Source organism: Onychomys torridus, chromosome 19 (genome assembly GCF_903995425.1).
Source record: "Onychomys torridus chromosome 19, mOncTor1.1, whole genome shotgun sequence".
NCBI lineage: Eukaryota > Metazoa > Chordata > Mammalia > Rodentia > Cricetidae > Onychomys > Onychomys torridus.
Genome location: NC_050461.1, coordinates 18,305,919 through 18,332,825, shown reverse-complemented (window position 1 = coordinate 18,332,825; position 26,907 = coordinate 18,305,919). Strand labels below are relative to the sequence as shown.

At 40.6% G+C, this 26,907-nt stretch overlaps 1 protein-coding gene across 9 annotated transcripts in view; it reads left to right on the top strand.

Annotated features, from left to right (window-relative positions):
• Fam184a (family with sequence similarity 184 member A) overlaps window positions 1–26,907 on the top strand; it is a 148,792-nt gene that overhangs the window by 92,812 nt on the left and 29,073 nt on the right. For 6 of the 9 annotated variants that reach the window (XM_036168592.1, XM_036168591.1, XM_036168589.1 and 3 more), the window contains exons 6-10: window positions 2,801–2,923; window positions 8,929–9,090; window positions 11,860–11,981; window positions 12,407–12,557; window positions 19,832–19,873. In XM_036168592.1, the coding sequence (XP_036024485.1) occupies window positions 2,801–2,923; window positions 8,929–9,090; window positions 11,860–11,981; window positions 12,407–12,557; window positions 19,832–19,873 (600 nt within the window). The remainder of the gene's footprint in view (window positions 1–2,800; window positions 2,924–8,928; window positions 9,091–11,859; window positions 11,982–12,406; window positions 12,558–19,831; window positions 19,874–26,907) is intronic. The other 3 variants (XM_036168593.1, XM_036168590.1, XM_036168595.1) reach the window with 1 other exon arrangement.

The window sequence follows — 26,907 nt, the reverse complement described above, 5'->3', positions numbered from 1 at the left end:
CTGCTGCTGTACCACTTCCCTTGTTGCTGCCCAGTTAACATACTGAGTGTGTAAGCCAACACCAGCTTCCTTCCAGAACAGCCTCTCTCTAATGTCAAAGTATTTTTTTAAAGAACATTTAGGGGAAATAGATCAGTGCCAGGCTCAGCCATCATCCAAGAAGTTTCCCCCTGCAGCAGCTGGGGACAAACACAGAGACCCATAGCTGGATATTATGCAGAGAATGCGGAACCTTGGAACACTCAGCCCTAAATGGGATGTCTCCCTCAAATCCCTCCCCCTGGGGCTCAGGGAATTAACTCTTCAGGAGAGTAGGCAGAAAAAGTGTAAGAGACAGACGGGGTGGTAGATGCGGAGGTGGGGGTGGACTACCACAAGGCCCTCTCCATCAACATGGTCAGTGCATATCTGAGCTCCCAAGGATTGAGGCAGGAGGCACAGGGCAGCTGGTTCTGCACCAGGTCCTCTGCAGTGTGCTATGGCTTCCAGCTCAGTGTTCGTATGGGATTCCTAAGTGTGCCAACAAGCGGGTATTTTGGGCTCCTCTCCTTCTGTTTGTTTTGTCCATTTCTGACCTGTTAGTCTTTATTTTATCTTATTATATTTTATTATCCCTTAGAAGTCTTTTTTTTTTTCTAGAGAGAGACAAGGAGTGGATCTGGATGGGAGGGGTTGGGAGGAGTAGAGGGAGGGGAAATACTCTTTTCAATAAAAGAAAAAAGGTAAGAATTATCTTAAAGGGCTTAGTGACTAACGAACATGCTTCTGAAAGTGGAAAAATAAAGAGAATTTAGTTTAGATGACCTCTCTGTTCCTTACTTACTGCAAAAGGATTGCATTTCTTGCTGTAACTGTAGTTCACCATCTGAACAAAAGCACAGGGACAACCTGTGCAGAACAGATGACATAGCACCCAAGACTCCTCTCCTCAGACAGGCTAGTCTTCGGCTGGCCCCAAGGAACTGGGGTTTCTGAAGGGTGCCATCATCCCCCAAGAAGAAAACCTTGCCTGCTTAAACTGTATGTGCCAATAGTGTGAAAAAGCAGACCACCTGCATTCCTTATGGAACATTGGAAGAGGGTGCCCTAGAAAAAAAGACCTGGGCTCCAAGTCTCTTGGGAGCCTCCCTGCAGATTTTATTTCATACTGTTGTCATATCTTGCTAGAGGAGTCCAGTAGCATGTGCAGTGTGCAGGGCCCTTGGAAGCCAGTGTCTGTAGACTCCTCATTCACACCTTTCCCTCTGTAGATTTTGATTTCAGTATTTTCACCATAATAAACCGTAGCTATGTGCCAGTTGTATATCAAAGCCTGCGGCTACTCCTAGAATATCATCCAACCCCAGTGTGTCCTGGAGGTCCCTAACACAACCTTCCCACAACCCTCCTCACCTTATTCTGTAGAAAAGAGCACTCTTACCAAGCTGTGTGTGTGTATGCACCTCTGTGTGTTTAGACATTCCTTTTCCTCTGCTTGGAATGCTCTGTTCCCTTCTACTCTGCCTTTATCTTTAACTGGCGTGCTCTCCAAACTCTACTTAGTGTCAGGTCCGAAGGAAACAACATCCCCCAAACTCTGATAGGCAGTACATCCAGAAATGAGCTCAGCCTGGACTCAAGGAGGATTTCTAGCAAAAGCTAGAAAAGCCAGCATTCCTCAGGAACTTGTGAAGCTGATTCCCCTCTTCAAAAGGAGCATTTCCCTTCCCTCTGGCAGAAGGGACATATGGCTACCTGTGGTGCCTGCAGCATATCAAAGCTCACTCTGACCCCCAGGCTCCTTCAGTATCACAAGTACCTGTTAAACATTTCAGAGTCCTAGCTAGCATCCAAGCCCTTCTCACCTCCTCCCCTACCCTGAACTCCCTCCAGCTCAGGGGATTCTCTTCTCCCAGCTACTCATTCTCCCTATAACCCTGCTATTCTGCTCTCTCTGCTCTGCCTGCTCCTGCTCCTCTATTCTCTATCCCCTGCTGTTCTCCCCCACTCTCTCAGATAGCCCTGGCCACACCCAGTCAGCTGGCCATGTTCAGCCTACTTCTTTCTCTCTCTGTCCTGGACTCTTCCAGGTGCCTCAGGCTGTTCTCTCTCTTACAACTAAAATAAAAATCTTCTCCTTACCCATACTGTGGAGTGGTCATGGTGTCAGTTTCTACACTTAGGAATTTCATTCTTTCTAAAGTTCTCTCTCAGAGTTTAACAGTTCCCTGCCTAGATCCTTCTTCTCTATATGTCTAATTTTGATGAGTAAGTGCTTCCTTATTTGGTACTGTGGGTTATTAAGACAGCCTTCATACCACATCTTGTTGTCTGTGAGGCCCACGTCATAAGTAGCATGCCTGGAAAATAGATAAGTTCTTTAGTAGATATCATTCTAACTGACTTTATAATCCAGTTATCTTCATTTTGTTCTGGTTAATTCCCAACTACATTCCACGGTTGAATAGTGAATTCCCAAAATATTATAGGAATTTTTGTATTTTAATATAAAAGAATGGAAAAATCAAGAGACTGTGTGCTTTATCATGCCAAATTATCATTTCTGTCATGCTTTTCTGATTCTCTAAGATAGCTTGGCCAGTGACACACACTTGTGATTAAAAGCATTATCTAATGGCTATATCAGAATGATTTGATCTACTCTGTTTAGTATTAAATGGTATCACAGTTAACTGTGATTTTTTTAATAAGGAGAGATAATTTGAAAAGTAAAATATTAACATGATTGCATTTCTTAGAATCTTAAAGTATATATAGTTCGTCAGTTGTACTAATTTTTAATTTTTTTTCTCTTTCTAAGGAGTTGGAGGAACAATATAAAAAAGAGAAACTGAGTCTGGAAGAGGATAAAAATCAGCTTCAACTAGAGCTAGAAAACCTAAAGCAAGTGCTGGAAGACAAGCTGGCTTCAGCCAATCAGGAGGCAAGAGCTCTTTAGGCCTATCACCTACATTACGTATTCGCTTTGTAGTAACTTAATCTGGTGGCAGTGAGTAGGTAGGTGAGCAGAACTGGCCAAAGGTCTTGACTCGATGCTGACTTTTCCTAACACTGTTTGTGTCCCATTAGGTCAACATTTACTATCAAAAACATTAAATGGCAGTGTTTTTGTGGAGGATTGCAAAGCAACGGAGACCTCACCATGTGAACCAGAAGCAACTGTTAGCAGTGTAGTCTTCTCTACAACGCACCTCATTTTAGAGAGAGAAACCTTGTAAGGTCCAGATACTGGCTTCTAAACCAATTGTTAAATTATTTAGCCTGAGAAAGGAAAGGCTAAGGATAGAATATTAGAAAAATGTTAGAAGTTTAAAAAAAAAAAACTGTAAGTAAATATATGCAAAGACCTTTATAAATTGCGACATTAGTCCCTCCTCTGTCTCCATTGAAGCTATTGCTAAATGCTCCCCTAATATTTGCCTTTTTCTCTCCAGTTCATCCCTCTCTGGCTTCTTGGGTAAGCTCCCTCTAATTCTCTGACTCGGTTCTTGTCTTGGCCCTTCTCAAGTGCCTGGCCAGCTTTTCCTTCCTCACTGACCTCATCTCTCCCCACAGCCCTCTAATGCCACTTTTCTATTACTCCGAATGTGCCCACAGAAGCCACAGCAAAAGGCACACGTGCCCCTGAGCAGACTGTAGATTGCACTCGGTGTTCTTGGATTGGTTTTAAATGTCTATCCAGACAAAATACAGCAAACTGTCTTGGAGAACGGTAGAGGCGTATGGTAGATACTGATAGTAGCCCAGCCTGTCTTCTGTTGCCCTAGCTAATCCACACTGACTTCACCAATGCACTTTCTCATCAGAATCCACACAGTTGCCAGCCTGTACATATTAGAAGGCACTTTAGTGACCCTCTGTTTCTCATGCAGGCTCCTCAGGCTTCCTCTCTCAATTCTAAATGGCTAGTCTTAGTATTTTCCCAACCCACGTCCTGGAACTTCTCTGAGAAGAGTTGCAGCGAATGTGTAACTTACTTTTCTCCTGGCTGCATTTCAATTATGTTTCAGTATCCTGGCGATGCTCTGGTGCCTCGTCATTATGGCTCCCTGAGTGCCTGCTTGGCTCTTACCCCATCTCTGCTTCGGCATCCCTTCAGACCAGCAGCCTTTCTCCTGTCCTGCTGACTCAGATCTCCAGGGAGAGGATTCCTAGTCAGCTTTGGAACTTAAAAGGAAGGATAGCCACATTTCCCAGTTAACCAAGGTTTTCATAAAAACTATTTGCAAATCATTAGTGAAAACGTATTATAACCACATAATTATGCATGCAACTGTATTAACTGGGAAGAAATGAAACACTGGTGATATTATGAATGTTCTAATATAAAGTGTATAAAACCATAAGGAGTAATTCTTAAGAATTTTAGCACCTATCCATCAGTGACTCTGAACGGCACACATTGCAGTGATGTGAGAGCAGAGTTTCGGAACTCAGCCACAACTCTCTAAGTCATGGTAGCACATGCCTTGCATGTCTCCTGTGGCCTGAATGTTAGTGCACCTCTATGGGAGCCACAGCAGGACCCGTTTGCTTTCTCAGTTCAAGAAAGAACTTCTGTCTAAGAAAGAACATTCCTTATGTACAAGAGAAAAAAGGAAGAAGGAAGGCGTAAATGGTTGATAAATTGCCCGAATTCATGTCTTTTCTACCTTTAGAATGTTTACAAAACAGTGAGGAAATCAGGCACCACTGTTTTGTTGGTATAAACTAAACAGAAACAAGAAAAATAATTTTAACCTCACTAAATTAAGAACTAGGAATCTGTAAAATGCCACTGCATGACCATAAAATGAACTGTGATAAAAAATTGAGGCCATGCAGTGTTGCTGAGTGTAGAGAGAGATAAACACCCCGAAGCCGCCAAGGGCGATATGAAATCACGTACTTTTTCTGGAAAGGGCTTAGCAGCTTGTGTGGGAGCCTCAGATGGACATGCCCTTTGACAGCAGCTTCAGTTCTGTGTTTACCATGTAAGTAAATAATAAAGGGTTATTGAGAAAATGTCAGCACTGTTTATAGGAGAAATTCAGGAATAGATTAGATTTCCTCTTATTTGGAATTCTATTTCCCAAAAGAAAGGAAGTGTTTTTCTAATTCACACAGCATCATCTGTGTCTCTCCATGCTCTGGAGCTGTTTACATGCCTGTGGGGATTGTCTGTTTCTGCATGGAGGCACCACATGGCCTACTAGTGGCCTGGTGATAGTGCAAAGTCCAGAATAGTTGAGGTACTGGTTTCTTTACAGGTTAAATGCTTACATACTAAGATGTTAAAGCTATTTGATTCCTTAGTAAGTGTATGTGAAGTATTTTAGTAATTGGCTCATTCATTCATTTAGTAAAGAGCTCTTACATACTGTGATTGCAGTGGCAATTAACGTGGTCCTGCAATGATGAGGGGTTTCACAGAATGAGGGATTTATACGTCTAGCTAGATGCATACTGCAAAAGAAGATAAGGGACTGACGGGCTGGACAAGATGACACACTGAAGAAATATTATGCAAAGGCTGTGGTGCATGGGATGTTCTAAGATACTGTAGGAATGCCAGTGTAGATATGGTGCTACAACAACTGTAGAATAGTGTTGCTTACCATTTCCCAGGCACTGATTTGTATTTTTCTCTCCTCTATCTTTTATACAAGCTAGGGCAGTAGATCCTACTTACTAAGTCACTGAAGAGTGATGGAATTTGTCTGTGCCACATGCTAAGTGGGTAAAATAAAAATTCCAGTCCAAGTGATAATATTTTAGCTCAATTTAATGATCAAGACCACAGTACCTTACCCTTCCAACAAATACAAAGACCAAAGAAAAAAGATTGCCAATCTAGCTGAGAGTTAGGCAGCCTGTATGTCACAGAGGCCCCGTGACATATTTTGACTATTAGCGTAGTAGAAGGCTGCTAGAAGATGCTGAGCACACATGTGGATGCTTACTTCAGGGACAAGGCTTACACTCATGTCCATATTCATCACTTATAAAAGTTCACTCTGCTTCCTAGAAGGGGTAGGAGAAGAGCACACGTGCGTAGATAGGGACTCTAGGGAGGAGATGTCTACCTTTTGTATTCCCTTAGAGGGGGTCATAATAATAAAAATCTAGCTTGTTCCATCTCTGTTGCAAAGAGCAGACGTTCCAATGCAAACCAACAAAAGAACAAAGGAAATACACCGACCCAAGTGATATGAAGGTCCCAGGATAATGTCAGCTTCAAGCAGAATAGATTCAGAACTAAAATTAGTGACACTGGGACTGGGTTTCTTCTCCTCTTGCTTTTGCCTTCTTTGTGTTCTTCGTGTGGACTTTCTTCTTTAGTCGTGCGTTCCTTTGGACATGGTATGGCTGACAAAAGAGCTTCACTAGGAGACCCTTTTTCTTTCAACAGTCTAAGATCTCTATGAATGACGTGTTCATCCCTATGACTGCTCCTTAATCAGCCCCAGTGGATATAGAATGAGACAGCTGTGTTGGGTTAGGGTTGGATCAAGCTGAGTTCCTGCTGAGACCACAGGACACCAGTGGGGAAGGAGAGTAGATCTTCCACATGGCAAAAGAGATTTTGACAGAGACAGACAACAGATGTTGTATGTTCCCAAGGAACACAAGGGCTTGAGAACATAACCCTTTTTATTATACTCATAGAAAACTATCAGCTATTGTTGTTTACTTCAATTTTGTATTTTACTACATTTAACTATGCACAGTTTGAAATATTTAAATATTCACTTAATTATTATTTAAATATTTATGTCCTCTTTAAATTCTTTATTTCTTTAACACAACTTCTATTTATTCTTCATGTGCTACTTATAACACTGCTCTTCATAAATTTTTGAATATGTTATATTCATGTAATACTTAACTGAAAACTTGCTAGATTGTGGAAGAATATTTCCATATTTTTAAACTCCTGTTAACTTTTTTAAAATTTAATTTACGTATATATGGGTGTTCTGCCTACAGGTATGTCTGTCTGTGTGCCTGTTACTGTGGAAGCCAGAAGAGGGTGTCAGGTCCCTTGGAACTGGAGTTACAGACAGTTGTGAGCTGCCTTGTGGATGCTGATAATTGAAACTGAATCCTTGAGTAGCAAGTGCTTTTAACTGCTTCGTCATCTCTCCAGTGCTTCCTTAAAAAAATTTTTTTTAAGTCAGTATCTTCCCTTAGTTCCCAAGATAGCTTGACCTCACTATGTAGCCTGTGCTGGCCTTGAACTTCCCAGATGCTGTAATTGTAGGCATATTCCACCACGCCTGGCTCTGTTCTTTCCATATGGATTGTCCCTTCTATCTTTTCTAGTCAATGTCTTTCTCTAGATCCTTGAATGTAATTATTAAAGTAACCCCACAAGATGGGGATTATTACTGCTGTTTTATATTGGCAGAGCTGGGACTTAAGACTAGACTTCTGCTAAGCTCAGCCATCTCACAGTTGTTACCACTATCTTCCTTACAGTAGTCCATTTACCACTGCATGCACAATTATTGGCAAGCAGGGTCAGCACCAAAAGTTGTGAAGACACAAGTAAGCAATAGAGAATACAGAATGGGGGTGTTAAAACAGTGGCAGATAAAGTTTTAGACCACTGTAAGTAAATGCTACATATGAACATGTCATTAACCTTGTTTGTTTGTTTGTTTTAGATTTATTTATTTATTATGTATACAGAAGAGGGCGCCAGATCTCATTACAGATGGTTGTGAGCCACCATGTGGTTGCTGGGAATTGAACTCAGGACCTCTGGAAGACCAGTCAGTGCTCTTAACCTCTGAGCCATCTCTCCAGCCCATATGTTGTTAACCTTTAAGAATCAGGAAAGAGTATGTATTTTTATGAAAATACATATTTTTAAAGTGACTGAAAGAACTTAAACAACTTACAAGGGCAGTAATAACCACAAAAGAAAATAGCCCACCATGTGTCTAGACAGGCATTAGGTTCAGAGAATTTAATGGATGAAGTTTTGCTAAATTTTTTAATTCTTTGGCTATGAATATGTTAGAACACAGAAAAGGGGGGAAGTTCTTAAATCATTTTACAAAGTTGCTGACCATTTAGAGACACTAACAAGCTTGCAAGATCGCATACTACCACCTCCAGATGCATTTATCATACACACATACACCAAAAGAGCAGGAAGGCTGTGTTCCTGAAAAGGAGTGTGTGTCACAGAGGGTGCTGAAGGACAGTTTTCATATTTTTCTTTGTGAAATGTATAGTTGTAAGAAAATATTTGCCAGCAAAATATGCATGTATTTTTAAAAGAAATCTTGTCCATGTTCTTTTCAAATGAGTTTTGACTTCATAGCATTTTCTTGAAGTTATTTCCTTCTTTGATTTTGGCCCTTATAATTAAAGGGTTTCTGTAATCCCAGTCAACAAATTGTCATTTGTTTCTAGTTCCAACTCAAAGGTTCTTTCCTGAGGTGACTTCTGTATGGAAACACAAAAAAACAGTTGATTCTCTAAGATATATTTAAGAGCTTGCCAGTATTGACCTGAATGCACCGCCTTTCTAAATAGCACGGCAACTTGACTTGATACAGAAATGGTTAATTTTAAAGAAAGCTTTCAAACAGTTTATTTTTTTTATCTTTAATCCTCACCTTGCATCAGTTTCTTTTGATAGGTATCTTATTATTTGACATAACCAGGAATTTTCTTTACACCAAGAGCCCACGAGACGTTGTATCCATGTCCTTGCATTATAGTCCTGGAAAATGGGAAGTGTAGTCATGGGGAAAAAAAATAGTATTAAAAAAAACAGCAAATGGTAAAGATTATCATGGCTAAGTGCTTCTTCCAAATTCATGAAGAAGGGATCCATTCAGTCAAGTCAACAATAACACAAAACTCTCAGACCGTGAGCTGGTACTGGTCTGCCACTGTATGGCACATTAAAAATGCTCTGTTCACTCATAGATTGGCCGCCTCCAAGATCTGGTAAGGAAAAGTGAACAAGGTCTTGGATCTGCCGAAGGACTCATTGCTAGTCTTCAGGACTCCCAAGAGAGGCTTCAGAGTGAACTGGACCTGACAAAAGGCAAGCTGAAGGAGACCAAGGATGCCCTCTTAAATGTTGAGGTAATCTAAATGTCTGAATATGAAAATATAACTGGACCACTGTGCTTAAAGCCTATGTAAGCATCATTGTATATAACTAGTGTACTAGTTTCTAGGAATCCCATTCAAAAGTTACCCAAATGCTGTGATGTGAGCACAACTGACATGGGTCATCTCTTGGTTCTAGAGCTAGAAGTCTAAGATGAATTCTATGTCTCTAAGAGGGAACCTTTCCCCTTTTTGCAGCTTACTGTAGCCCCAGAAATGATTTTGCATCTAGTCACATCATTTTAGTCTCCACATTATCATCTTATAAGTGTGCTAGTCATACTGGACTAAGGGCCTAGGTACTCCCATGTGGCCTCATGTCAAGTCAATAAAACTGCATGGATGCTGTTTCCAAGTAAGGTTGTATCTTGAGACAGACTGAGTGTAAGGCCTGAGATTTCAGGAAAGCTTTTTACAGACATGTAGAAAAGGGGAAGTGCTGTGGGATGTTCTGTATGTTAAATGTGTTGCTCTGATTGGTTAATAAATAAAACACTGATTGGCCAGTAGCCAGGCAGGAAGTATAGGCGGGACAAGCAGAGAAGAGAATTCTGGGAGGTGGAAGGCTGAGGCAGAGAGACACTGCCAGCCGCCGCCATAACAAGCAAGATGTAAGGTACCGGTAAGCCACAAGCCACATGGCAAAGTATAGATTAATAGAAATGGGTTAATTTAAGATAGAAGAAGTAGATAACAAGAAGCCTGCCATGGCCATACAGTTTGTAAGCAATGTAAGTCTCTATGTGTTTACTTGGTTGGGTCTGAGCGGCTGTGGGCCTGGTAGGAGCTGGAGAAAAAAACTCTAGCTACACAGACATGGTTAAATCCAGGATAATTAGTATGTGCAAATTCTTTTTCTGGTGAAGCTGGAACTTTCATATATAGCAAACAAGAGTTCTCTTCTGAAACAAGAACCTCAGAAGGCCCAACCTTTCCCCTCCCACTCTTGGGAACTATAGCAAAGTTTCAGAACCTGTAAAACTAGGCAGACAACAGACAAGGGTTCTTCATATCCTCCTTGGGTGGTGATCTGGAGAGAGGGCTCCATAGTCAGGCAGGGTTGGTCCTGTGTGAATTCTGTATCCACCACTTACAGCATCATTTTGGACAAAGATGCATTTTCGTCCTTGACATTTTAATAAGGCAGAGAGCAGCATAATAATACATTTCATAGCACAGTTATAATAATTAAAAGTGATAAGCTGTGCACAGTACATTGCTCAACAAACACTCAGTTGGTGTTGGTTTTAGTAACAATACTAGCTTTTAGTTTAGAATTGGTGACACTTGAAGTGTGTATACACTTGTTGCACTTTCTATACTGTGTACATATGATTCTATTCATGCTTTACCTAGGGAATAACTGAGTGTATTTTGAATATCAATTGCATTTTATTTTTGAAATCTGTGACAACACAAATAGATGGCTTCTGTTTACCTTTCTCTAGTAGCTATATGATATAATAGTGCTAATATGACAAAGAATAAGTCTATTTAGAGTTACTGTAATATGCAACATATTTAATGTATGTGATGCCAAACATTGCCTATAATATCAGTGATAGCAATTTTCCACATAAGACTGAATGGAATGGCTAATTCACATTAAGAGGCATTTTTTTTTATATATATACTGGCAAAAGTAAAAGGAAGAAGGTATTTTAAATTGGTAAATCCATTTAGTTGAAAGTTGCACAGGGAGGTGTGTGTGTGTGTGTGTGTGTGTGTGTGTGTGTGTGTGTGTTTATGTGGTACCTCACCTTGGATACACCCCATTTCTAACTTTAGTGTATTTCATCCTGTAACTCCAGCTTCGGGAGGATCTGATTCCTCTGAGGATGTCTGCATTCACGTGCACACACACATAATTAAAAATAAATCTTAATGCAGAATTTCCTTCAATAAGAAACAAATTCTACTCTATCTAATGCTACTTGTTATGGAAAAAAAATGGTTCCTAGAAGATGAACAGTATTCTAGAACAGGTGCCTGGTCTCAGTTTTTAGTATTTACCTTTTGTTAGCCAAGTGAACCATATTGAATGGGAATTTCAATGGTGACTTCTTTTTTGACATTAATATGAATACAACAAACTGCTCTATCCTGTGCTGTCAGCCAGAGAGATATCCAGAAATGTCGTCCATTGTAGTGATCAGAGGCTATATTACCACCTACTTTTTGCCTCATTCCCTTGAGCAGCCACAGTACTGGGAGTAGTCTGTAGTTAGCATGTTTTGTCCAGGTAGTCACTCTAGCCACCAACTCTAGAAAATCACTTGATTTATGCTAATCTGCAATGATTTCTTATGTATCATGTTATTATCATAGCACATGGGCCTGTGACTTCAAGTTACATGGGGAAATATTCAGACAACTTAAATTCCTCAGAATTCCTTTTGTCATATTGATGGTATACAGATGTAATGATTAAGCTTTGGGCAAATGGCCTGATTTTAAATTGAATATGAATTAATTTGAGGAACATGGCTGTATGATACATGTTCATGATTTTAAAAAAGCTTTAATAAAGTAACTTTAAACCATTTAAGCTTTGATTTAAAAAAAAAAATAAGGAAAGAACAATTAAAATGTAGAATGTGTTTGTTGTGTTTTGTTGAAATATCTTGGCCAATTCTCTTAGTTAGCATTATCAATGGCTCCTGCAAGGGTTGGTACGTTCTGTATTAGAGTGCCGTTCTGTGATAACAGTACCCGGGCCTCACTTGTGTTTCTGGTCCTCAGGCTGAGCTAGAACAAGAGAGGCACCAGCATGAAGAAACTCTTGCTGCCATGAAGGAAGAAGAGAAGTTGAAGACGGACAGGATGGTCCATGACCTAGAGATGAAGTGGACTGAGAATCTTAGGTACACTGGGCTCTGCAGTGTGGTCTTCCTGGTACAGAGGAGCGGGAAGTGTCCATGTTGTAGGCTCCTTATTAAAGACGTGCTAGTGGGGTTTTAAGTTATTTTTTCTCATGATTAAATGCAGAGAATTTAGAGGTGTTTTTTTTTTTCTGTTTGAGTTTACATTCCTCTTTAAATTTATTTTCCTTGAATATATAAAAATGCAGAGATCTAACTTGAAACTGGAAGGCTCATTTGTTCTCATGACTGTTCTGCCAACAGTAGATGGATAAGGGGTCTTGGTTAAGCTACCAGTTTCCTGAAAGTTAGCCTGCTGACCCAGACTTGAGAATTAAATGAGCTTTTAGAAAACCTGTGAATCACTAGAGAACGTTTGCTGAGGGAGACAACTCTCTTTCCAAAGCAAAGCCTCCTTTTTATTATAGGCAAGAGTGCTCTAAGCTTCGCCAAGAGTTAAGGCTTCAACATGAAGAGGATAAGAAGTCCGCGATGTCTCAACTGTTGCAGCTGAAAGAGAGAGAGAAAAACGCTGCCAGGGATTCGTGGCAGAAGAAGGTGGAAGACCTTTTAAACCAGGTAGAGCGTAGTGTGCACCTGTGGACATTCACTCCTTGGCACTCTCCAGTTTGATAAGCATGACCTACTGCATGTCAACTCACTGGATTCTGTTTTCCATGGGGCAAGCTTAGACATTTTAAATGTTTAAAACCACACAGACATACTCATATGAAACATACTTGTGCTAAATCAATGTGTTGCGTACATGATCCTAAATTCGGAGAAAATTTCATAATTTTTTAGTTTTATATTTGAGCAGAACCCATAGACTTTACATGGGAAGGTCGGCTAGTTTTTGAAAATGTAAAGTCATTTTGTTTCTAGCCCTGAGTTGGCATCTGGGCAACAGAAGATGTTCATTAGCAGTGTCCTGATTTCCTAAAAACATTTACCCAAGTGATGAATTTGTTTCTCTTGTGAGTTTATGCCTTAAGTACTAGAAGAGTATAGCCTAAACGAAAAGTGATGTTTCTAGATCTTTCCATCTTATTTCCAAGACATCTATAACTATAATTAAAATAGTTTGCACATTTCACTTATTTACACAACCTCTGACTTCATGGACCTTTTGTACTCTCCTGGTAAACCAGTAATTAAATAGACTATGTGCATCACCAAGCAAGGATGTATATATCACCAAGCAAGGGTAGAACTTGGGCATGAAGCAACTCCTAATGTAGTGCTGAAAATCTGCTGATATATTAATCTTTTTCTTTCTGTTTATGATGGTGAAGAATTTCAAAATAGAATTCAAAATAGGCTTTCTGTAAGGTAATTTTATATATGTAAGGTATATGTTATATATGTATATATGTAAGGTAATATGTTATATATTGCCCTCTTAGGAATGTTTGAGGTCTGCCTATTTATGTCTGATTTCTGTAATTTATAATGAAGCTCTAAAAAGATAGAGTGTGTGTGTTTTGTGTGTGTGTGTGTGTGTGTGTGTTCAGATCATTTGAAACCTTTGAAATAAGAATAAGCAAACAACTCTTACTAGAGTTTGGCATCACATTTACACAGCTTACTAGTGACCTTCTGTATACCTTTTTTACATTCTTATTTAGGGACCAAAAAAGGGCAGATTTTCTTGAGTAAACTACCCCATCCTTCTATTAGGCTCTGCACCTAGCAAGATGTTGTCAGTTCAATTACATAATAAAATGGAAACTGTCCCTAAAGTCTTTCTGACATTTTCAGCCAGAAAGTATTGAACACAAGCATTTTGGAGACTGAGTTTGCATTACAAAGACATCTCACCATCATTTTTCTTTACATTTATCTTTATTCTTTTCTGTTACATGCTATTTATTTGTATGCATTGCATACACCCATGTGCATTGTGCATGTGTGGAGGTCAGAGGACAGCTTTCAGGACTCAGTTCTCTCCTTGCACCACGTGGATTCCAGGGATTGAATGCATGTCATCAGACTTGGTGCAGACACATTTACCTGTTGAACCATCTTGCTGGCCGTTCTCCTATTTTGTAATCTCGTGATATAAGTTGTCAGAGGTCATCCTTCTTCCTTCTTTCCTTTCTGTCCTCCTCCTGCCACCTTTCTTTACTTCCTTCCTTTCTTCTTTGTGTTTCTTCAGGACCTGTTCCTAAGAGGTTTGCCCTCTTTATATCCCATGACTGTATTCTCACTTGTTGATGATGGTGATGATGGTGATGATGATCGTGGTGGTGGTGGTGATGGTGGAGATGGTGATGGTGGTGGTGGTGATGATCGTGGTGGTGGTGGTGGTGGTGGATGGTGGTGATGGTGATGGTGGTGGTGGAGATGGTGATGGTGGTGGTGGTGGTGGAGATGGTGATGGTGGTGGTGGTGGTAGAGATGGTGATGGTGATGGTGATGATGATGATGATGGTGATGATGATCGTGGTGGTGGTGGTATAGGGTCTCACTGTTTTGCCCATGTTGATCTGGAAATCTGGGCTCAAGTTCTCTTTCTCCCTCAGACCTACAGGTGTGTGCTAGCAGGCTGGGTTTAAAGTGTTACAGCATTGCCCAGTGTAGGCTGTACTTCTGGAATATTGTATATATCAGAATTTGCAAACAAAACAACTGGGTTCTCATTCTACAATAATATCTAAAAAGTTGTAAAGAAAACACTTGACTGTATTCTTGTTTTTAATCCTAAAGTATCACTATAAATATATATTCATTTATGTCCCTCTTAAGGCAGATTTTATTGTGGTTCTAAACTGATGATTTATTTATCTTCAATTAGGACATTAGCTGAGAAATTAAGACACATACCTATGGATTATAGGCATGATCTAAATTCATCTCTCAGATGATGTGGATGGAATGGCTAGAACTGGAATCCATTGTTATGTGTAATTAGCCAGAGTTAGAAAGACAAATAGCACATTTTCTCACATGTGCAGAACACATGTTTGGGATGTGTGTATGTGTCTGTGTGTGATGAACTGGCAAGGCGGTCATGAGGAGGGATGAAGATGTCGAAGAGAGAAGGGGGCAGGAAATATAGAGCGTGCTAGAATACATGTGAAGTGAAAGCAGAAGGATACAATGTGGGGAAGAAAAGGGACCGCAAGAGAAGTGGGCAGGGGAGGAGGGGGAGAGGAGGGGAGAGAATCAGAACCAAGCAGTGTTGTACAGATACATGAAAATGACATGAGGAAACCTGTTACTTTAGACGCCGAGTTTAAACATCAGTTTTAAAAATGAAGTCTGGGAAGAAGACTCTGGGTGAGAGGGCTTACTATGCAAGCATGAGGGCCTGAGTTCAGATCCCCAGAACCCACATAAAACCCAGAACGTGGTCATCGTCCTTGTCTGTAACCACGGCCGTGTGAGGGCTGCAGACAGACAGATGACTAGGGTTTGCTCGATGCCATCTTAGCCCCAGGGTCAGTGGGAGACCTTGCCCCAGGCAAGCAGGGCTGGGGATGACAGAGCTGCACACCTGATGTTCTCCTCTGACCTCTGTTTGAATGAGCACATCCACGCACACATGGACCAAAACAAAACCCCACAAACAAAAATAAGCAGCAACCACAAAACCTTGAAGGAGAAAAGGTTTATTTTGCCACACAGTTTTAGAGGGTTTTGTTCAAGGTCAGCTGGGTCCATTACTTTGGGCATGTTGCAGGGCGGAATATTATGTTGGCATGAGCATAAGGCACCCATAAAGCAGAGAGAGGCAAGATATACACTGCTCAAGGTATACTGTACCTCTGAGTACTTCTCCAACTAGTCCCACCTTCCAGAGTTCTTCCTCCTCCTGTTTTTCTATGAACATCTCAGCCCATGGATAGATTTAACAATTAATTATATCGGAGCCATTATAAACTCAGTCGTTTCTAAAAATGCCTTCACAGAGACACCCAGCAGTATGCTTTTATTCTCCCAGGCATCTCTTGGTCCAGTCAACTGCTTTGGTTAATCATTGCCCAGGGTCTCTCTCCTTAAAAGGCAACAAGTTAGGGGGGTTTCCGAATGTACATAACAACGTGTTTCTAATTACGGACAGGAAAGCCTTGCCCTGCTTTAACAATGAATAAACCAAGTTTCAGAAGAATGGAGACTGGCAGGATGGCTCAGTAGGTAAAGGTGCCTGATGCCACCTGAGTTTGATGCTATTACCCACATAGTGGTAGGAGATGGGTAATGGAATCCTGCAGGTTGGCCTCTGACTTCTGCCAGAGTGCTGTGACACCATGCCACCTTGTCCTCCCAAAGTAAATAAATAGGATTTTAAAAAGAAGTTATTAAAAAAAAACAAGAACCAGGATTCAATTCCTGAGAGCATTGCCTTTTATATACAATGATCTAAATTTCTAATTAAATGCAATATTATTTCCTTTTCCTCAATCATCTGAAAGTCTGATTTACACTCCTCCTTTGGGAGTAGAAATCCTGCAGGCACAATGCTCTCACCGCAGCCCAGCACTCCAGATGCTGAGGTAGAAATAATGCTGTGAGTTCAAGACTATCCTGGGCCACTGAGTTCAAAACAAAACAAAAGAATGAAAATTTTGAAACACGTTACATATTTAGTAGGCTTTTGACACTGAAGCCTCTGAATCCACTCCATGAGCTGGCAATGGCTCACTCCCCTCAAAACTTACGAAGAAACTTAAGACCCTTGAAAACAGTGGCTCTGTAGGGCATTGGTTTTGTTGGTATGGATATTTCTCATAGAAGCTCTTATCTGTACAGTATTCTTAAGTGGACATTTGCAGTTTAGCTTGTATTCAGTAACAGATGACCATAGACCATATCCTTAATAGACAATGGAGGCTGGTTTCTGGTAGCTTTGAAGGCCAGGAAGGCTGAAATTTAAGGTGTCTGCAGCTTTGGCCTGGCCAGGGCCCACTAATGAGCCTTTCCTCTCACTGTGTCCTCACATAGTTGAAGGGCCAAGGGAGCTCTCTGGGGTCCCATTTACAAGGCAGTATCCTCTTGACCTAAAGGCTAAACCATGAAAGGTTAGGATTTCACCGTTCCTACTTCCCAGTATTCATGCTGTTCTCACATGTAGAATATACTCATTACATCCCAACATCCTCCCATAATTCCATCTCATTCCAGCATCAACCCTAAAGTGAAAAACTGTAGTCTCATCCAAATCAGACAGGTGTTAGGTTCTATCATGACAGATCCTGAAGCAAATTCCTCTCCTGCTATAAACCTATGAACCCAATTAGTCAGCTTTCTCACACTATAACAAAATATCCAACATCATGATGAAGTGTAAAGTCCATTTTGACTCACAGTTTTAGAGATTTCAGCCCATAGTTGCATAGACCCATTACTTGTAAGGCCTCTGGTGTGGTGCCAGGATGTCAGTGGTTGAAAGCATGTCAGAGAGAGAACTTCAGGGCCAGGAAACAGAAAGGAAATAAGGAAGGAGTTGGAGTCCCACCCTTTTACCTTCAGGGCTTGTCCCCAGTGATATAAGGCTCTGTGCAAGGCCACATCTCTCAAAAGCTCCATCACCTCCCAGGAGCACCACCCTAAGAGCTGAGTCATTATCACATGGGTTTTCTGGAGACATTTACCACCTAAACCATAGCACTAAGTAAGTTTTATGTATCCCACGTACAAGGATCGGAAAGGACGAAGTTGGCTTTCCATTTCCCAAAGTGAGACGTAGGAAAGAAAAAAATGGTTCCAAACTGCAAGGCGCATACAGTGAGACCCAAGAGAGGAGAGCTGCCTCTTTACCCCTCCACTGGCACTGGAGTTGAAGTCCCAGCTTCCAGGGATAAGGAGACAGTGGGTTAGCAGACCTGGCCCTAAAGCTTTGGAACCCCACCACCAGCTTTAGGGGGAGTCCTGGCTTGCTAGCAGTGAGGCTAGGGTTTCTCCTTGAGAAACCAAAGATGGACAGATGATTCATGTTCAGGGACATCCTCCCTCCCTTCTTTCCTCCCTCCCTCCCTCCCTCCCTCCCTCCCCCTTTCTTTCTTCCTTTATTTCTTTTCTCCTCCTCCTCTTTCTTTTCCAGTTTCTTTGCTCAAGTACTGTTTTCTCTGAAAAGGACAGAAGCAGCTGTCGGCAAAGATCAGGACTTCTTGTGAAAGCTGGCCTTTACTCCGGTTCTCGGCACCGTGGTCTTCTTTTCCACCTGAGACCTTATCTAGATGGTCCATGTGTCTACCAACCCTTTATTTCCTCAGCCTTCCTTGAGTGTTCTCTAAAATGATTGGCACTTCTCTGCACCCGTGCCCTTTTCTTTCTGAGCCCTGCCATTAGGTCCATTCATACTAACATAGGCTTTTCCAGCATGCAGCCCCAACTCCAGCCTCCACTCTGTACCCCATCCTAAACCACTTCCACATTTTAGATTAGAGCAGCACCTTCACTTCTTGGTACCAATAGTCCTGGCTTAGCCTGGGTTGTACTAATGGAATGCTGTAATGTTAGCTTTTGAACATAAACATTTCTCACAGCTCTGAAAGCTGGAAAATTCAACTCCAAGGGGCTAGCCTCTTGGTTTGTAGACAGCGCCATCTGCCTGTGCTCCCACACAGTGGAAAGTATGAGGAAGGTCTCTGGGGTAATTTTATAAGGACAGTACCCACTCAGGCCCCTGACCTAGGGGCAAAATTTTAATCCCTGCCCAAATTTCTACCTTCTTTTTTTTGTTTGTTTGTTTTGTTTTTGTTTTCTCTGTGTAGTTTCGGTGCCCTTCCTGGAACTCACTCTGTAGTCCAGGCTGGCCTCGAACTCACAGAGATCCGCCTGGCTCTGCCTCCCGAGTGCTGGGATTAAAGGCGTGCACCACTGCCGCCGCCACCACCCAGCCCAAATTTCTACCTTCTAATATCATGCCATTGAATGTTGGGATGTCAACAGAGGAGTTTGTGGATTGGGGCACAATCATCCAGTCCATGGTTTTTGAAGATCCCAGCTTGTCTTGTGATGTACGTAGCTCTATATGCCAGTGACCTCCAATGTCAAATCCACAGGTGTGGTGGTATCTTCCCCATTCAAGTCTAGTAAACCATGTTTTGGAATATCTTAGTCTTCTAGGCATAGACAACCTTGTAAAAATATGTTGTTTTCTGTGTATGAGTATTTTGCTTTGCATGTGTGTATGTATACCATGTGTGGGCCTCTGCCATCAGAGTCCCAAAGAGGTTGGGCATCAGGTTCCCTGGAACTGGAGTTACGATGGCTGTAAACCACTATGTGAGTTTTGGTAACTGAACCTGGGTCCTCTGTAAAAGTAGCAAGTGTGCTTACCCTCTGAGCCAGATCTCTAGCCTCAAAGTCACCCTTTGACACTAGAAAACAACATTGTAGTCTATAAAGTTCATGTAAAAAAGAGAATTTAAAAGATGTAAAAAATCACCTCATCTTTTCCAATGATTATCTCAAGGCAGTAGTGATACAAAAACATCCACGTGGTTTTGGTGTCCTCATCTTCTCCCTGGAGAAACCTATGTCCTACAGCCATTTGTGTACAACACTTGAACAGTTAGGTTGCCCCTATCATCCGGAAGACTTTAGAACAGTAATGGCCCTCTGTGCGTTTCCGTAACCATCATCTTCTATGTTGGACTGGGTTCTCATGTTCCAACTTTAAGTATCCTGTATAGGTAAGTAGACTGGCCCATGGATATCCATCAGATAATTTTAGGAACTGTGTACGGATCATTTCCACTGTGTCTTAAATTTCTTCTCAGAGCTGGTTTTTGTGAGCATGTTCTAATTACTGTTCTATGTTTCACACTCTGTTTTTACTCTTTCTTTCTCTCACTTCGTTGGTTTCTGAATGTTCCCCTTTCTTCTGTGATCTTTTTTCATAGCGGCACTCTCTGGGTGAAGCTTTGCATAAATCTATCAACAATGTAAGTGAGCGGCACTTACAATTTGTGCACAAGGCATGTTGCACTTTTGATTTTGCATAACAACACTGCTTTGAAGCTTTAACTTATACAACAATATACTTTGGCACACAATAAGGATTTTTTGCATCTGGGTACTAATAGTATGTAACTTTCAGCCATTCATTTGTGTGTTATATGTGCATACAACTACCATATTGTCTCATTAAGTGTATTTTATAATGAGGCCAAGCTAGATTTTCATCTTTTACATAAAATTTATTATTTAAATGTTAACCTTGAAAGGCATGGTAATTATATTTGAAAAATATTAACTAGTTGAGTCTCATAACATGGGAATAAATGCAAACTATTTTTCATGAGTTAAAAGTTTATTTTTGGAAAAAGTATCAATAGACTTTACTTAAAAGGATTAATGTTTTAATGTCCTAATTTTTAACACATGAAAAGCAAAATAATGTAAATCCCTTCCCTAAGAATTGGCAGAAGTATTGTTTTTTACTTGTATGTGGACACACATGTAGAAATTATGCTTCAAAATTTCCACTCAGTAAAGATGGATATATGAAGAAAAAGAATGAGATTTGTCTTCATATCAAATCCATTACTACCTCATCTGTCATGATAAGGCTACAGAGCTGACTGTCTCTGATTAAGTTCTTGATATCTCAGGAGAGGGCCACACGCTGCCACTGGAAAAGCCCTCCTGGTGGATTTCTCTTTTCGGGGGTAGTAGAAAAAGAAAATATTACAGCTGTGTGCTGCCTCTGCTGCTGTCCTGTGAGACACCCACTCACTCCCTGGAGTGTCCGGTGGGCTACCGCTGTCCTCCAGTACACTTAGAAACAGAGTGTCGCCCGCCTGTGCTTCCCTGGGCAGATCAAAGTTCAGATCTCAATGTGTCCTGTGAAACTTATATTTCCATTTTCTACTATCTGAGAAAGGAAAACTTTACTTGCTTTTCATAGTCAGCTCTTCTTTCAACATAAAAAGCAATTGGAAGCCGGGCAGTAATGGTGCACGCCTTTAATCCCAGCACTCGAGAGGCAGAGCCAGTCGGAACTCTGTGAGTTCGAGGCCAGCCTGGTCTACAGAGCAAGATCCAGGGAAGGCACCAAAACTACACAGAGAAACCCTGGCTCGAAAAAACAAAAACAAAACAAAACCAAAAAGCAGTTGGAGAATAAATATGATTAGCATTTTCTTAATATGTTTTAAAGTAAGTGACAAATATGTTTATCTCAATTTTGCTAAACAAGGCTACATTAAGATATTCTTGTTAACAATAAAATCTCATAACATGGAATAAGATTCTGACTTGATCATTTCAGTTTGGGACCTAATAATTCAATCCAGATTTTTTTGACATATTGATTGATTGGTAGAAATAATAACCCAAATGTGATTATTTACTAAATGAATCACATTGTCCCTTAGAATATCTGTGATGATGTAACTATTCCCCTTAGTGGTTAAAAAGGTAACCAATTAAATAAAAACCAGTTCATTGACTTAATGTCATAAGTAAAAGTACATTATTTTACGTGTCTATCAGTAACTGCATGGGAACATCTTTGTACATTCTCTAAGAAAAAGTAGCATTAGATGTTATTAACACAATGAAATCCTCATTTAATAAACCCCCAGTGTGATGTCATAGTTGTCATTGGTCACCTTTCACCCTCATCATCCTGAGCCAAACTGAACTGTGAGCATACAGCATTGGGCAGGCTGGCGTTCCTCACCCACCAGACGGTGGTCCAGCTTCCCAACTGTTAATGCATCTTATAGATGCTGTCTAGTTAGCTAAACTTAGTTTAGGATCTTCTAGGAAAACTGTTTCTTGGAATGAAATTGCCAAACAGAAGTTTTAGAGAGTGACCATAATTTCATGACCTGAAATATATTTTTTTTTCTTTTTCTTTTTTCTTTTTTTAAAGCTGAGGATCGAACCCAGGGCCTTGCGCTTGCTAGGCAAGCGCTCTACCACTGAGCTAAATCCCCAACCTTATTCTTTTTTAAAAAATACGTTTTAAGCTGAAATATAATTTTATCACTTTCCCTTCTCCCTGTATTCTTTAGTAATAGCAAGTTAGTAATCTTTAAAAAAGAATGAAAATGTCTCAGCACCCTCCATCCTTGTTCATGAAGATGTGCGCAAGTCATCGACATACTAAAAATCATTCTCATGGTACTCTACTAGGCCTAAATTAGCAGTTTTTAGAGTTGCTTTCAATATTTGAGAAGAGCAGACTTTGTACCTTACATTAAGCTGATCTGACTTTCAACAGTCCTAGTTGTGTATTGGTGATAAAAGAAAGGCCTGTGTTCTTCAAGATAGTGACATGATTTAACCCCAGCAGACTCTGACAGCTCTTAGCTGACATCAGAGAAAGAGGGAAGGGCAGGGAACAGCAACTGCTGTGGGAAGGTCTCCGGCATGCCTGTAATCCCAGCCCTTGAGAATGGAGCCAGAAAGATCAGGAGTTCCAGGCCATCGCCCGAGATATAGGAGACCCTGTTATAATAATAACAATTTTGAGCATAAAAAAGAGTGGGGAGAAAAATTCTGTGTATGTCAGTCCTGCATCTGTAAGTCCAAGACCAGCCGAGGTGATATGGCTAGACCTTGGTTCATAACCTACAGCCCAACAAAACAAAAAATAACAAGTCATGTATCTGAATACCATGTATACCTTACGAAGGCCATTTTGGAGGGAAGAAAAAAATTAAAACGTAAACTCACTGTTCTCTCCAAAGGGAAAATGTCATTAGCATCATCAAATGAAACCTAAGGTACAGTCATTTTGAGGGACTGCCCACGGCTGGCCCTGTGAACACCACTTTGTCAATACCCACGAGTGGGGGTACACCTGCATGACTTCATATCTAAAGTGGTGGTCTCTTTTCCTTCAGACACACTGTGTCCCCATCAACGGCTTCAAACATTAAATACTGAGTTATTGTCATTGTTGTTGTTGTTTAAGTATGGCCTGTGTCCACCTAAAAATTTTAGTATATAAATCAGTATTTTTTTTAAAGATTTATTTATTTATTATGTATACAGTATTCTGCTTGCATGTGTCCCTGCAGGCCAGAAGAGGGAGCCAGATCTCATTACAAGTGGTTGTGAGCCACCATGTGGTTTCTGGGAATTGAACTCAGGACCTCTGGAAGAGCAGTTGGTGCTCTTAACCACTGAGCCATCTCTCCAGCCCATAAATCAGTATTTTATCAGAAAAATTATCTATAGTTGATGAAAACTATTCACTTATACTTAACATGCTTTTCTACAAAACAAGATAGGTCATAATATTTAGATAGACCCAGATCAAGCTCTATACCATTGAGCTACATCTCCAGCCTGAGATTCTTTATTTGATGTGCTCTAGAGTGTGTACCACATACAGTGCACACTTTTCACCTGGGTAATTTGAAACAAACATGTTGGTCAGCCTGGACCCACTCAGTACGATGTGCTGAGCCAGAATCTCACAGCACCAGGAGAGATTACTGTAATAGACAGCTAGGTTTGAGGGTCATTTATTATCTTGCAACAGGCTTTCTCTCTTCAGGACAGATTATTTGTATACTTTGTGTGCTCCTTAATTTGGGTAATAAGACTGAAGGACGAAAGAAAACCCAATGTCACATAATAAAAAAACAAAAACAGAAAAGTTGGTAGGTTAATATTGTGCCCCGTTGGTATCCTGTCACAAGTGGTGCCCTCAATTTGAATTGTTTACTTTTAGAGTTAATGATACAATCTATATTTATTTGAATACTAATAAGTTACTATATGAGTAGATTAGTTCCAGTATTTATGCTGAGCAGCTTCAACACACACGTGGTAAAAGCCCAGGGCCTTTGAGAAGGGCTCCACAGAGACACAAGATGACTTCTCCTGTATAAAAAAAAAAAAAAAAAAGTGTTTATTTTAATGTGTTTTCTTTTTGACACTTCTACAAAATTCTGTCTTTAATGCCATATTTTCTAAAAGAAAGTAAACTTTTATTTTCAAAAGGTATTCCTAAATCTTTGCAAGCTAGAGAGAGAGCATGTTACTTAATTATACCTACATAGACTGGTAAGAATTTTTAAAATAAGGATTTACTTTTCTGAAATAAAAGTTCTCAGCAATTGAGAGAGAGAATGATATTAGCTTATTTTAAATGTGTTATGACACATTAAGAGACACAGTTCAGCTGGGCAGTGGTGGTACACACCTTTTAATCCCAGCACTTGGGAGGCAGAGCCAGGCGGATCTCTATGATTTCGAGGCCAGCCTGGGCTACAGAGTGAGTTCCAGGAAAGGCGCAAAGCTACACAGAGAAACCCTGTCTCAAAAAACCAAAAAAAAAAAAAAAAAGTTCTCATATTTTTTTTAAATGGATTAAATAGGGCTGGCAAGATAGCTTAGCAGCTAAGATCTGTGGCTGTTCTTCTAGAGGATCTGGGTTTAGTTCCTAGCACCCACATGACAGCTCACAACCCTCTGTAATTCCAGTTACAGGGGACTTCTCTGGCCTTTGCAACACTACATCATGTGATATACAGACATAATATGCAGGCAGAACACCCATACACATAAAAATAAGTCTTTTAAAAAGGTAAAGGGATAAATGTCCAAAAGTTTATGACACACAAAGACACAAATACCATATGTAAATTTGAGTATAGTATACAATTCAAAGCAACTGCTGTTTCTCATTCACTATTCAACAAGTCTTTCTAGATATTCTCTACCCTTTATTGATCAAGGTTGTCCAAATTTTTAATGTAGACCCCATCCTTGTTTTATTTTGAATTAATGCCCCTTGATACAATAAGTATTTATAAACTATATTAAGCTCAAATGCTTAAAAAATGTCTATAAAACATTAGTTCATAATACACTGCTTTGCTCATGATCTGTCCTTTTAATGGTCTGCAATTTTCCCGCTAAATAAAGGCTGACTTACTTACTGCTGCCCTACTGATGTGTCCTCTTGCAGTGCTGCATTGCATGATAAGGCTTTTTGCATATAACTCACATCACTGCATTGAGCATGAATGCAAAGACTTTGGAGTCTGTGTGCCTCCAAAGTTAAGAATACAAAACAAGTATATTTGACTACTAAATTGCATGGTGCTTTCTACATTTAGAGTCTGTTACTCTCTAAAGTATAGATTCAAATATTAATCATACATTTTAAGTCAGAAAATTATGTTTTGAAGTTCTCTTAAGGTAAAGTATATTATACTGTAAAATATTTCGGCTGGAAAAAGTTTAAACTACTTCTATCTTAAATGTATATTACTGTGATAATTCTTTTATTTTAATGTTATTTCCTCATAAGCTTCACCTTTAAATAGTTCAAGTATAAGTTGATGTATAGACAGATTAATACAATATTGTGCAGTTGTAGTCCGGTTAACACTACGGGAGGCAATAAACATTTAAAGCCGGTATCAGAACAATAAATAAAACATGTGCAAGGCCAAGTGAGTAAGTGGCTTCTTACAAACCTAAACCTTTAGAGCAGCAGTTCTCAACCTGTGGGTCCAAACCCCCACATGGGTTGCATATCAGATAGCCTGCATATCAGATATTTACATTATGATTCATAGCATAACAGTTACGAAGTAACAACAAAAATAGTCTTATGGTCAGGGGTCACCACAACATGAGGAACTTATTAAAGGGTAGCAGCATTAGGAAGGTTGAGAACCACTAATTTAGAGGGGACAATCTGGGGTCACTGCCAGCCCCGATGGTACCTCTAGGCAAAGCAAGACTTCATGTGTACTCTTCCCGAATGATCACAGGCTGTGCCAGGGCACACAGCTTGGAAAGGAAAATGCTAGTTAAATCTTAGTTCCCACTTGGTCAGGTGCCAAGGAAGAGCTTTGAGACTATCAGTTAAAATTGCACATGTGACACACACTGTCCTGACATTTCCCATATGTGTCTAACAAGTTAACACCGGAGAAACATAAGGTAGTAGTCACCATGAGACCTATCCTGATGCTGAGACTGGCACTGAACCTGCAAGAGAGTGGATAGGTGCCTTTCTCTCTCTAGACCTGCTGGCTGGGCAGAGAATGAGTACCAGTCACAGGTCAGTGCTCACTGTCCTATTTACTGTTGTTGGCTTTTGTGACTTCGCTCGTCCTTCTTGATTCTCCTTAGTACTTGTCTCATCCTGATGTTCCTTGCCTAAAACTGTGAGCACCAAACTATAATCCTGTTCCACGTCACGACCTGGAACAGTTGCTGTTCAGTTGCTGTGCCTTTTCCATGAAGTTAGCCATGTGTGTTGTTCACACCCACAATCTCTGAACTCAGGTGGATTGCCGTAAGTCCCAGGCTAGCCTGGGCTACAGAGCAAGGCCCTGTCTCAGAAGACTTGTGAAGAGCTGAGTTGCCTGGAGTTAGATTTACAGTTTCTCCCTTGGCCCCCACATCTATAAAAATCTCTGAAACAAACCATTGTATAAGAAGTAATCATTCATAAAATTTCAACGGATAAAACAGCTCCCTTGAAAGTGCATAATGACAGATCAAACGTCTGTGTCAGCTGCATCATTTCTCACCAGGGCTTGGCTATTTCCTTGCCGACATGCACTGACTCTCGTAATCCGGGTTTGTAACTTTGTAACATGCACTGACTCTCGTAATCCGGGTTTGTAACTTTGTAACATGCACTGACTCTCGTAATCCGGGTTTGTAACTTTGTAGCATGCACCGACTCTTCAAACTAATCCTGTTTTGGAACTTTGCAACTTCGTCCCAAGCCCTTCTGTGTAGCTAACGTTACAGCCAAGCTCCCTGCAGCAACTTCTTCCGGCTGCTTTAGCCTCCCTTGTTTGCCAGGGAGTGGCTCCCCCGTCTTGTTTTGCTTGGCATCGCAGGTGAGTCCCCAGTCTGGCCTCCTTCTCCTGAGCTTTCCTTGTGAGACATGTTAAGTGGCCTGCTCCTGCCACCAACACATCAAAGGAAAATTGTTGCCAATAAAAAGAGAAAGGGCTCAGTGTAGGGTACCCTCCTCAGTAGG